The 12344-nt window shown below is 54.6% G+C and overlaps 1 protein-coding gene across 1 annotated transcript; it reads right to left on the reverse strand.

Annotated features, from left to right (window-relative positions):
- Positions 1-230: 230 nt before the first annotated feature.
- Positions 231-10446, reverse strand: SLC66A1 (solute carrier family 66 member 1; the record flags this gene model as incomplete). The annotated part of the gene is made up of 7 exons (XM_082664057.1): positions 231-1147; positions 2757-2942; positions 3529-3621; positions 3792-3934; positions 4755-4842; positions 5501-5630; positions 10283-10446. 7 exons carry the CDS (start codon positions 10444-10446, stop codon positions 1088-1090), a joined length of 864 nt encoding a protein of 287 aa, XP_082520183.1. The 3' UTR covers positions 231-1087.
- Positions 10447-12344: the final 1898 nt, after the last annotated feature.

A 12344-nucleotide genomic window follows, 5' to 3' on the forward strand; every position in this document is an offset into this window, starting at 1 on the left:
CGCCTGCAACACTGGCACCTTCCCCGTTTATCTTCTGACTGTCCTTCTGCCATGTCACCTCTTCCAGGAAGGTCTCCCTGATTTCCAGGGAAATCTGGTTGTCCTTCTCCTCCAACTAAAAATGATCAAAGCTAACCTTCAATGAGCTCCTTCTGCACGCCAGACTTCAGGGCTAACATCCATAAGCACACCATTTTATTTAATCCCTAGAAGGACGTATAAAGTGGTAATACTGTCATCCCATTGCACAGATGAGGTAACTGTGGCACAGAGAAGTTGAGATGCAGAACCAAAGTCTGAACCTTAACTATTCCGCTTCTTGCTGAGCACCGCGGAGCAGGGATCCTGTTGGAGGAGTGTCTTTCTCACTGCTGTGTCCCCACCACCAGGTGTGGAGCCTGTCACAGAGAAGCAGGTTGAAGAAACTGGAGGCCCAAGAGGCTGGGCAGGGGCGGGCCAGCAGACACAGTCCCCTCTGGCCTGGCTCTCCCACATCCTGACCCCTTAGGCCCCCACTGGGGCCTGTAGGTGGGACCCCGATCGCCATCCAACACTGCGCCCAGAGCAGCGCAGAGCCCGGCACCGGGAAAGGAGCACCAGGACGGGCCTCACAGGGAGCACCGTTCACTAGGCCATCTGCAGTCGACGGTACAGTCCAGGGTGCACCAGGCTGAGCTGGGCTCCTCCCCAGGCGGTTGGGTGGGGGGAGCAGGCAGAATGAGGTAGGTGAGCTGAGGGGCAGCTGCACTGTCTTCTGAGAGGCGAGGTCTCGGCTGCAGGCCCTCCCTTCAGGCTCCAGGGACAGTTGCCTCAGACCCTGGCGGTGAATCCCAAGGCGGGGTGGGCTGGCCCTGGGGGCTGACCTGCTCCTGGAAGAGTCCGTCAGTCAGGGCTTCCGGAAGGGTCAGCTCACGAGGTTTTGGAGGTGTTGGGGGTAGGCGGTCGGGCTGGGAGTTCTAGGCACCCCCAGCTTCCTCCACGGCCCAGCCCAGGGTCAGCAGCACCGTCACTGCCCATACTTCTCCCTTCCTGAGTGGGGCATCTGCAGGTCCCTGTCATCCTGGGTTGGCCTGGGTCTGGGTCCTGCTCAGCTGGGGAGGAGTGGCTGGCGCTCTGATGAGGTGGCGGCATCCCTGTATATCAGGAACTGTATGGAGATCCGAAGGAGTCAACGTCAAGGCCAAGCGGAGCACAGCCTGCGTTGGACCTGCCCCAGGGTGGCCTGTGGCCCCATCCAGAACTGCTGCCCTCTTCCCTCCCTGCAACTCGGCCAGGTGGGCAGGGTCAGCCATGGCCTCCTGGCCTCTGCTCTTGCTGCCTTCCCACCCCTCAACCGGCCAAACCCCATTTATCTGCCAAGTCCAGCGCTTGGGTCTTCCTCTCCAGGCAGCCTCCCCTGACCCCAGCCCCAGAATCTTGCCCTCCTCTCACCCTACAGCATCCTGGGGGTTTCAGCAAGTGGCAGGGGCCATTTTGGGGCACTAGAGCTTAACTTTCTTCATCTCTCATTGCACCCACCAGGAACTCCGTAAACGTCGAAACAAGGGCCCCGTTTACCCCCTCCCAAAGGAGATGCAAATAATGCCCTGCTCAGCCATCCAGCAAACATTTACTGAGCGCTCACTGTGTGCTGGGTCCGCTGCTGGGTATTTCCAGACACCTTAGCTTATGTAATTGCCCCATGACCTTGGTGAGACAGCAAGATGAAGACATGGAAGCACAGAGAGGCTAACGGTTTGCTCTGTGTCACACAGGACACCGGGGAGCCAGGATTTGAACTCAAGTTTTTCCATCTCTAATTCACGTGTGTGTGTCTCCACATTGCAGCTTTCCTTCCTCCTGCCTGGATGGGCTGATTTATGCCCTGTTCCCCAGACCCTCTGCACAAGCTGTGCCAGGAACATCCCTCCCTCTCCTGTGCCTAACTTCTCGTTCAGGGCACCGTTTCAATGGCACTAGTGGAGGCATCTGCTGAGCCTCTAAACCAGGACAGACAGGCCCCTGGTCACACACTCTTGCAGTTTTTCTGTGTGCTACTCAGTAGCACCACAATGAAGTAATTATTTATGATTACGCATATCCTGTCTGCCTCCCCACTGAACTGTGAGCTTCTTGAAGGAAGGACCATTCTGTTCTTACTCACAAATAGATCCGGTACCTGGAGGGGTGCCCAGCACATGGGAGGTTTGGCTCTTGGATGTACAGATGGATGGATGGATGGATGGATGGGTGGATGGGTGGATGGGTGGATGGGTGGATGGGTGGATGGGTGGATGGAAGGATGGATGGATGGATGGATGGATAGAAGAATGGATGGATGGATGGATGGATGGAAGGATGGAAGGATGGATGGAAGGATGGATGGATGGATGGACGGACAGACGGATGGACACAAGGATGGATGGATGGATGGACTGGATGGAAGGATGGATGGAAGGATGGATGGATGGAAGGATGGATAGAAGGATGGGTGGATGGATGGATGGATAGATGGATGGATGGATGGATGATGGATGGACTGGATGGATGGATGGATGGATGGATAGAAGGATGGATGGATGGATGGATGGATGAAGAATGGATGGATGGATGGAGAGATGGATGGATGGATGGATGGATGGAAGGAAGGATGGATGGATGGATGGATGGATGGAAGGAAGGAAGGATGGATGGATGGATGGATGCTGAAGCCACGTGCAGGCGGAGGCTGCTGTGGCCCCCCCCGACCCCACCCACCCTCACACCCTGAAGGATACGATGGTGTCGAGCAGCAGGACGCCCAGGCTGCCCACGAGCCAGGGCAGGTGGTGCAGCACATAGCTGCCCTCGCTCTGGCCCACTTCAGGGTTTTTGAGCAGCACGCTTAGCCCGTACAGCGTGTTCCCCAGCATCACCAAGGCGAACAGCGAGTAGGAGATCCCCTGGGTCGACTTCCGCAGGAACTGGAAGCGAGGGGTGTAGGGTCAGAGACCTCAAACGGGCCTCTTGTCTCTCTGGACTGTAACTGTCCATGTGTCCGTCTGCCCTGTCACAACGCACATGCTCCGAGCAGACTGCACACGGTGTGACCAGTGTCGACACGGGCCTGCTGCCCAGATCAGCCCTTTCCAGGGCCTGACTCCTCATCCCCGTTCCAACGTCATCTCCCAGGCCACCCTGCCCAGGTCGCAAGAGACTAGGGCTGCCCCACCCTGCTCGCCCCAAGGTGCCTGCTCCCCAGCCCTACTCTGACTCACTGCCCAGCAAGGCTCCCCCATCTCTGGTTCCCCACCTTCTCCTCTGCTCTCAGCCCCTCGCTCTCACCTGACCTCCGACCTCCCCGGGACACATGCAGGTCACATGTACCCCTGGATGGCAGGCATCTCATGCCCATTTCCAGAGGCAGAAACTGAGGCTTGGAGAAGTGGATTCAGTCACCCAAGCCAACAGTGAGTGTGGACCAGACCTGCTGCTACTCCCTAACCCAGGGGCCCGAGCTGCCAGCCGGCTTCTCTTCCCGTGGCCCCAGTGCCCCTGCCCACGGCTCACATTGGTGCGGATCTGAGGCAGCCGGGAGAGCAGGTACAGCATGCTGGACACGGAGCCGATTACGAAGCCAATGATTTCCTGCTGCGTGAAGGGCTGAGAGGGCAGAGTGGAGTGCTCAGTGCTCAGCAGGGGCTGGGGTGCAGCCTGAGAGCCCCAACTCCCTCCTCGAGGGCAATTCCCCTGACCTCGTGGTCATGCAGGGGCGGGCCCTCGGGGTGAGCCAGACCCCCACCCTGCTCTACTCTCGCGTGCCCACACCTCACCTTATTGCCCGGCTCCACAGACAAGAGCGTCCGCCCCCGGAAGACCTCCCTGGGGGCAGCCACCAAGCCAGCGCTGCTCAGCAGTGGGGCGGTACACGCCACCCCCAAGATGAACAACAGCACAGAATTGATGGGGGCAGACCCTGGACATGAGGCAGGAGGGAAGCTGAGATTAGGGATCTGAGTGGCAGCAGACAGACTGGGCTTTGAGTCCTGGCCTTGTCCCTCAGTGGCTGTGTGACCTTGGGCAAGTGACCTAACCTCTCTGAGCTTTTATTCCTCATCTGTAGAATGGGTATAATGAGAGTACCCTTCTCCTAAGGTTGTAAAGCTAAACTGATGAGGGCAGTGGGGGCAGGAAGGGAATTATGGAGCATGGAAATGCTGAGACAGCCCCACCCCCAGGTGCCTGGATCATTTCTTGTACAGCCCTGGATCCGCCCCTTCTGAATCCTGTGTGCCGTGTCCTTGTTTCCTCAGCTCCAAGCCCAGGGCCCGGCACTGAGGAGCAGCTGAAGCCATGTTTGCTGAATGAGAGAACTTAAGTGAAGGGGACTCCCTGTGGTCCTGCCCGGATGTGCTCACTGCCCTCTATCTCGGCTCATCAGGTGATCAGGGCCCCAGCTTTCAGATAAGGCCCCGAGGAAGCCCTTTTTTTTTTTTTTTTGCGGCACGCGGGCCTCTCACTGCTGTGGCCTCTCCCGTTGCGGAGCACAGGCTCCGGACGCGTAGGCTCAGCGGCCATGGCTCACGGACCCAGCCGCTCCGTGGCATGTGGGATCTTCCCGGACCGGGGCACGAACCCGTGTCCCCTGCATCGGCAGGCGGACTCTCAACCACTGCGCCACCAGGGAAGCCCCCGAGGAAGCCTTTTTGAGGTTTGGTTTATCACCAGCAATGGGAAACCTTCCTCCTCCCAAGCTTCCAGGCCTCCTGGCTGCCCTCAGGGATCCCCGTACTCACACAGAGAGGGGCGTTTCTTAAACTTGTAATGAAAGTACAGCGACAGCATCAGCACGTCGGCTAAGACGTAATACACGGCTGTGTAGGTCTGCAAGAGAAGAGGGAGCCCAGGGCGCTGGCTGCAGTCCCCGGCTCGGGGACCACACCCCAGCACCCGGGCAGCTCTGCCCCATCCCAGCTGGGTGACCCTGAGCAAGTTGCTTCACTTCCTGGAGCTTCTGTTTGCTCATCTGGAAGGGAGGGGATCACAGTTCCCACCTGGCAGAGCTAGAAAGCAGGTAGGCAAGGGCCTGGCACATGCCCGCCTGGGCAGACAGAGGAAACGGTGGCTAGCATGACCAGGCAGGACAAAATGGGACTCAGAGGTTAAGTGGAGGCTACCATTTGGCCTGATACAGGGGCGATTTACAGCCCCCCTTGGGAAGACAATAGAGTCCTGATTTTGAGTCCCAGCTCCACCCAGCCACAGAAGAATGATAGCACCTGGGCCTCCCAAGGGAAAACCTTCCTCCTCCAGGGCCCCATGCCCTGAAAGCTCAGTCAGGATCTTAGCACCTCAGAGGTCAAAGACCCCAGCCATCCTGTGGTTTGATGTGCTCATTTTGTAGATGGGGGAACTGAGGCCCACAGCCCATTGTCACACTGTGCGGCAGGCAGAGGGCTCTCTCTATAGCATGGGGCCCTCGCAAGATGGAAGCCTCTGCAGACTGTCCCTGGCAGCCCACCCAGCCCGGGGACCAGCCCACCTGCAGGGGCAGCTGGTCAGCAAGGAAGGAGCCAATGAGATTGCAGGAGTCTCCGCCGATCCAGCCCAGGAGGAACCACAGGGACAGGGCCTGGTCCATGTTGCCCATCTTGCAGGCCTTGATGTACTGGCTGTGGCGGAGGAGGGAGACGTGTGCTCAGGGGCCGACGGCTGTGATACCGCGTGGAGGGTAAACATGGGAAGAGCCAACACGGAATAGCGGGGCCGGGGCGGCGTCTGCACAGGGGGTCGCCTGGGAGCTGATCCTTCCCGCAGGTGGGATCCTCATGGGCCTTTCTTTGCCCTTTGGGGATTCTTACCAGGGGATCCCTTCCAAGCCAGGAGCTCTATGGGACATGCATCTTTCCAGAGAGGGCCATTGCACGATAGATTCTCCTCCACAGCAGCCTCTTGGTGGGGACCTGGGGCCTTTACAGGGCCCTGATGTTTTGCGTCAGACCCTGAGAACCACTTCATAGGGACCCTGGGTTCTCTCTTCTATGGAGGAGCGGGAGGGGGGTTGGTGTTTGGAAGGAAGGAGGATGGTGGTTGCCCTACAGCCGAGGCCTGGGCGATGCCCTATCTCCAGGGGAGATGGATGATAATACGGGCCTGTTATCTTCAAAGGGCAACAGAGAAGCCTCGGGCTGTGGCTCCCAGAGCTCTGATTACAAGCCATGGGGTCAAGTCTCGATGGGCTTCTTTGGGGATGGAAAAGTCAGGGAACCAGGATTCACACTCAGACCCTGAGGTTCCAGGCTTGCTCTGAGTCGTTCCACAACGGCCATCTGCTGCTTACATTTCTCTTTAATCATCTGCATGTATTTAAATTAGTAAAAGGTAACTAAACAGCACCTCACCCCACCTTCCACCCAAGATAGAAGCTAGGAAAGCTAGGCCTGGCCCTGGTTCTTCACGGTCATCCTTCCACCTCCATCTCCTGCTGACCCCGCCCCCAGCTCTTTAGGTCTCCCACCCAAGCCTGTGTTCCTTGTTTCCAACTCCCTCCTCCGACAGGGGACACTCCGACCCCCACCACCTCTTCACCAGGACTGCCTTCTCTTCCTCCAAACTCTGCCTCAGCAGATGGCTCACCCAGTCCCTCCTCTGTATCTTTCAGGAAATATCAGTTCCTCCTCAGGGCCTTCCTAGAAGGGAGCTCTGCCAGCATTGGTCAGTTCCTCCTGGACTCAAGCTTCCTGAGGGAAGGGACAGTGCCCAGCATGGGGCTGGCCTGGAGAGGCCCTTAAGGTTTACCTCGTGGCCCTGCCCTTCCAGGATACTGTGACTTGAAGAGTCTCCATAAACTTCAGGGAAAGTGATTTTGTCACACTCAGGAAAGGCCGAGTCCTAAGGAGAAGCAGGAAGGTGGCTGCCCTCCCTGCCATCACCTGGGGCTCCTCCCAGACCTCTGACACCCCCTCCCTGGTTAATCAGCCAGGCTCCGGCAGGGCTGGCACTATGCCCTGGTGGAAAGGGGAGGCCTCAGCCAGCTCCACCAGCTCCTCGTGCTTCTGGGGGAGCTCTCACCCCAAGATGGGGAGTCTCTCTCCCTTGGCCTCCACCCATCACCCAAACCTGTCTGCTTTGCCTGCTAAGGGCCACCCATCCAATCCCCCAGACATCATTGCTTGCTGGATGCCTTACACAGCCTCCCTGCCTCCAGTCTCTCCCCCGTCCCTCCAGTTCTCCTTCCCTAACAGAAGGTCTACAAAGGCAAGGATGGGGTCGGTTTTGCTTACTTCTGTCACATCTAGTATGGCAGCTGGGACAAGGTGAGTCAGTAAAAATGTCAAGCCCTAGGCAGCATGTTGGGACAACTTGATGAGATAAGGGTAGTCTTTTTTTTTTTTTTTTTTTTTTGGCCGCTGCACGGCTTGTGGGATCTTAGTTCCCCGACCAGGGATTGAACCTGGGCCCTCAGCAGTGACAGCACAGAGTCCTAACCATAGGACTGCCAGGGAATTCCCAATGGTAGTCTTTTTAACACATGGTACTGGGACAACCGGGCACCACATGCAAAAGAACGAGGTTGGATCCCTACCTCACACCGTATACAAAATACAACCCAAGCTGAGTCAAAGCTCTACATGTAAGAGCTAATTTGTGATACTGTGATTTACAATAAGAAATATATATATTTGGTCTTCTTCCCTGTTCCCTGCACAGAGCTCTCCTAAGAATGTCCTAAGGGGTGAGAGAGAGAGAAAGAGAGAAAAAAAGGTGCCTTTTGTAATGTTAATAAGGTGACTTTTGGAAAGCCCTTAGGTCACCTGACGATAAGGACTCACTGCCAGGGGAACCAACAGCAAGATTAGAAGGTTGGGACATTTGGTGTCAGGGGCCCCTGTCCCACCCCCCTCACCCACCTCAGGGGAGGAGAGAGGCTCGAGATTGAGCCCAATCGCTAATGGCCAATGACTGTGCAATAAAGCCTCCATAAACATCATTCCTCTGAGTTCTGGGAGCTGCTCTAGCAAACTAATCAAACCTGAGGAGGGGTCGGAGGAATCGCCATCTACAGCTGGAGGTCAGAAGCACAAATGACAACCTGGACCTGTGACTGGTCTCAGAAGTGGGGAGGAGGGAGCACTCTTGTGGGACTTGTAGGACTGGGCCCCTAACCTGTGGGATCTGAGGCTGTCTCAGGTGTAGACAGTGTAAGAATTGAGTTGATTGCTTGATGGTGTGGCAAAAAAACACATCAGAATTGGTGTCAGACTTGGATAAATCTATATAAAACTCTTAGAAGATAAGGGTGAATCTTTGTTACCTGGATTAAGCTATCCTTTCTAGACATGATAGCAAAAGCACAAGTAACAAAAGAAAAAAACACGTAAATTGGACATCATCAAGGGACTTCCCTGGCGGTCCAGTGGTTAAGACTCCGAGCTCCCATGCAGGGGGCTCAGGTTCGATCCCTGCTCGGGGAACTAAGATCCCACATGCTGCACGGAGCGGCCAAAGAAAAAAAAATTGGACATCAACAAATTTTTGAATTTTTGTGCTTCAAGCGACACCATCGAGAAAGTGAAAAGACAACCCACTGAATGGGAGAAAATATTTGCAAAATATATCTAGAATATATAAAGAACTCTTATAACTCAACAGCAAAAAGACAAATAATCCAATTGAAAAATGGGCAAAGAACCTAAACAGACCTTTTTCCAAAGAGAATATAATTTGGCCAATAGGCACGTGGAAAGCTACTTAATATCACCAGCCAACACGGAAATACAAATGAGAACTATGAGATACCACTTCACACTCACTAGGATGGTATAATAAAAAAGACAGAAAATAACAAGTGTTGATGGGGATTTAGAGAAATTGGAACCTTCATGCACTGCTGGTGGGAATATAAAATGGTCCAACCGCTTTGGAAAACAGTCTGGCAGTTCCTCAAAAGATTAAACACAGAGTTACCTTGTGACCCGGCAATTCCACCCCTTAGGTATATACCCAAGAGAAGTAAACACACATGTCCCCACTAAAACTTGTACATGAACATACATAGCAGCCTTAATCACACTGGCCAAAAGGTAGAAACCACCCAAATGTCCATCAATGAACGAATGAATAAACAAAAGGTATACACATACAACGAAAACTACTATTCGGATGTAAAAAAAGAACGAAGTGTTGACACTAGCTACGTGTGACGTGGATGAACCTTGAAGATGTTATGCTAAGTGAAAGAAGCCAGTCACAGAAGGCCACATACTGTATGATCCATTGATATGAAATGTCCAAAATAGGCAAATCTACAGACAGAAAGCAGATTGGTGGTTGGGGCCGGGAGATTTAGAGGGAAACGAGGAACGACTCATTTCTTTCTGAGTTTCTTTTTAGGGTGACAAAAATGTTCTAAAACTGATTGCGCCGATGCTTACACAACTCTGTGCATATACCAAAACTTTGGACTTGTACATTTAAATGGGCTAACTCAGTGGTATATGAATTATCTCTCAATTAAACTGTTATCTTTCTCCCTCAGGAGAAACAGCATAAGATTTCCTAACAGTGGAGAATGCCCTTACATTACAGGGCCCTGGATGACCTCTTTGACCTCACCTCTCCTCTTCGGCGCCCCCTCTGCCCAGCCATGGGACTGAGCGTACGGTGTGTAAAGGCCATCCTCATAGCAACCCTGTGAGGTAGGGAACAACATTCCCATTTTACAGATGAGTAAACTGAGGCGCAGAGCAGTGAAGGGACTTGCCCAGGTCACAGTGTGTCCACGTTCCCTAATCACAGCAATGGCCCTGCTGTTTTGTAATCACTGCTTGTCCTCCACCAGACTGTCACAGAACAAAGGCCAAGTTCGATGCACCCCAGCCCTCCCACTCCTCCGCCTCCTCTCTGACTAGCTGTGCAATTCACAGCAAGTTAGTTAACCTCTCTGGGTTTCTATTTCCTCGTAAAGAAGCGATACAGATTGTATCTATTTCACAGGGTGGCTATGAGGATTAAATAGGGTAAAGACATGTCAAGTGCTTAGAAATGAGCTAGGTACACAGTGGGCACTCACTGAACAGGTGTTATTATTATTACCTGTGTGTCAGCATGGTCCAGCTCAAGGCGGGGCCTAGAGTGAGGTTCGCTGTAGGGCCCTCCAGGGTGGGCTGGAAGTCAGTCAGTGGGGGTGGGAGAGGGAGCACACTTGGCCTTGAGTCTGGAGAGGCCCAACGCCAGCCAGCGAGCCCCTCTTCGGTGCAGCCCCAGGAGCACTTGCCCCACCCGTGCAACCCAGCCCTGGTCCCACCACCCTGATGCTACTCACGGGAGGGTGGACGCAGCAAAGCAGAGAATGGAGATCAAGCCCAGGCCCACGCTGGCCTTGTCCCAGACATCCCAGGCACACTCGCCAAACACGTCCCATATCCACTGGCTGGAGCCATTGGGGCAGCTGGAGAAGTTGCTGGAGCCCAGCTTCCTCCAGACCATGGCTTCGGAGGGAGGGAGGGAGGGAGGGAGCCGGTGTGCTGAGGCAGGCGACAGCTCTACAGGGAACAAGACAGGGGCCTTCAGCCTTGGGAGGTCTGGGTCCTAGTCATGGTCCCGCCACTTTGAGCCCATTCCAGCCTTATCACCCAGCATGGACTGAGCCCCTGAACCAGAGAACACGATCAGTACAGAGATCAAAGTAACCACATATGCAGGGAGGGCACTGGATGTGTGGTCAGAGACAGGTGCGTTCGAATCCCCACTCTGCCTGTTAACGCCTCGACTTTGGGCAAGTGACTCAGCCTTGCTGTGCCTCAGTCTCCTCATCGGCAAGACGGGGCGATAACAGTGCCTCCCCCATACAGCTGTGAGGGTTCAACGAGTTCATCAATCTAGTGTAGAGAACTGAGTCCTCAAACAATGCCACCTTTGTTCCAACTCCTGAACATTTCGATTGTTTCCCATCTTTTCTTCTTGCAAATCACGCTGTGAGGGTCTGCTGAGACCAGGCCCACTAAGTACATCCTCTCATTTAAACTACGGCTGTCCTGGGAATCCCCTGGTGGTCCAGTGGTTAGGACTCAGCACTTTTACTGCTGGGGCCTGGGTTCAATCCCTGGTCAGGGAACTAAGATCTCACAAGCTGCACCACTCGGCCAAAAAAAAAAAAAAAGTACGGCTGTCCCCTAGTACATTGGTCAGATGAGGCAAGCGGTGAAGAAGGAGCAGGTGAGTTGCACACATGGCTGGGATTCAAGCTTGGCGTGCTCAAGCCGCATTCTCCCAGCAGCTCGCGTGTGTAGGACGCCTGCTGGCAAAGAGTCCGGAGCCACCTCCCCATTCTCACCCAACAAAGCCAGGAGCTGGCTGGTTGCGGGGCAGGCAGCGAAGTCCCCACCTGGTGTCCTAGAGCAGTCACAGCCTGTGTGACAGTCCGAGAGGAGGAAGAGGAAGTGGGGTTGCTGGGCAGAATCATCACAGCCCCTGATAGCTGAGCACTTTACCAGCTCTGTGCTAAGCACCTTACGTAGGCCTTTCTGCATTTTGCTGCACATCAACTCTATGAAGTGGGGGCTGCTGATATGTCTGCGTAGACCCGGGGAGGTGACTTTCCAGGGCCACCCAAGCAGGAGGCACTCAGAGCCACCATGCTTCTGACCCTGGGAACAGCGGCACCTTCCTGTGGTCTGCAGGGCTGCCCAGGGTCTCATGCAGCCAGAAGACAGGCTTCCCCTTTTCTCACTGCGCTCAGAGGGGCTTTCCTCACCTGGGATGAGGCTCTCTCCAGCCACCTTCAGTTTCTGCTTGTGTCAAAAGACCCAGGATCCTCGTAAAGCAATGCCCCACAGACAATGCCATAGACCAAACGTTTATGTCCCTCCTGTCCTGTTGAATCTAACCCCCAATGTGATGGTATTTTTGAGGTGGGGCCTTTGGGGAGTATTTAGGTCATGAAGGCAGAGCCCTCATGAATGGGATTAGTGCCCTTATAGAAAAGACCCCAGAGAGCTCCCTCGCCCCTTCTGCCAGGTGAGGACATATCGAGAAGACAGCCATCTATGAACTAGGAAGTGGACCCTCACCAGACGTTGAATCTACTAGCACCCTGAATTTGGACTTCCCAGCCTCCAGAACTGTGAGAAATCAATGTTCGTTTCTAAGCCATCCAGACAAATGGTATTTTGTTACATTGGCCCGAATGGGCTGAGACACCCTGGCTGGACCCTTGGAACTGCTGAGGCCACAGCGACCTGGGAGCGTCAGGCAGGGAAAGGAAGCGAGTCAGCTCCTTTTCTTAGGAAGCTCTAGGCTCTCAGCTCTAACATGACTCAACAGCGAGCCCCAGAGCTGGGGGCAACGGCACCCCAGGTCACTGCCTGCCTGGTTCACTGCAGTCC

This window comes from Grampus griseus, assembly GCF_964374135.1.
Source record: "Grampus griseus genome assembly, chromosome: 1".
Taxonomy (NCBI): domain Eukaryota; kingdom Metazoa; phylum Chordata; class Mammalia; order Artiodactyla; family Delphinidae; genus Grampus; species Grampus griseus.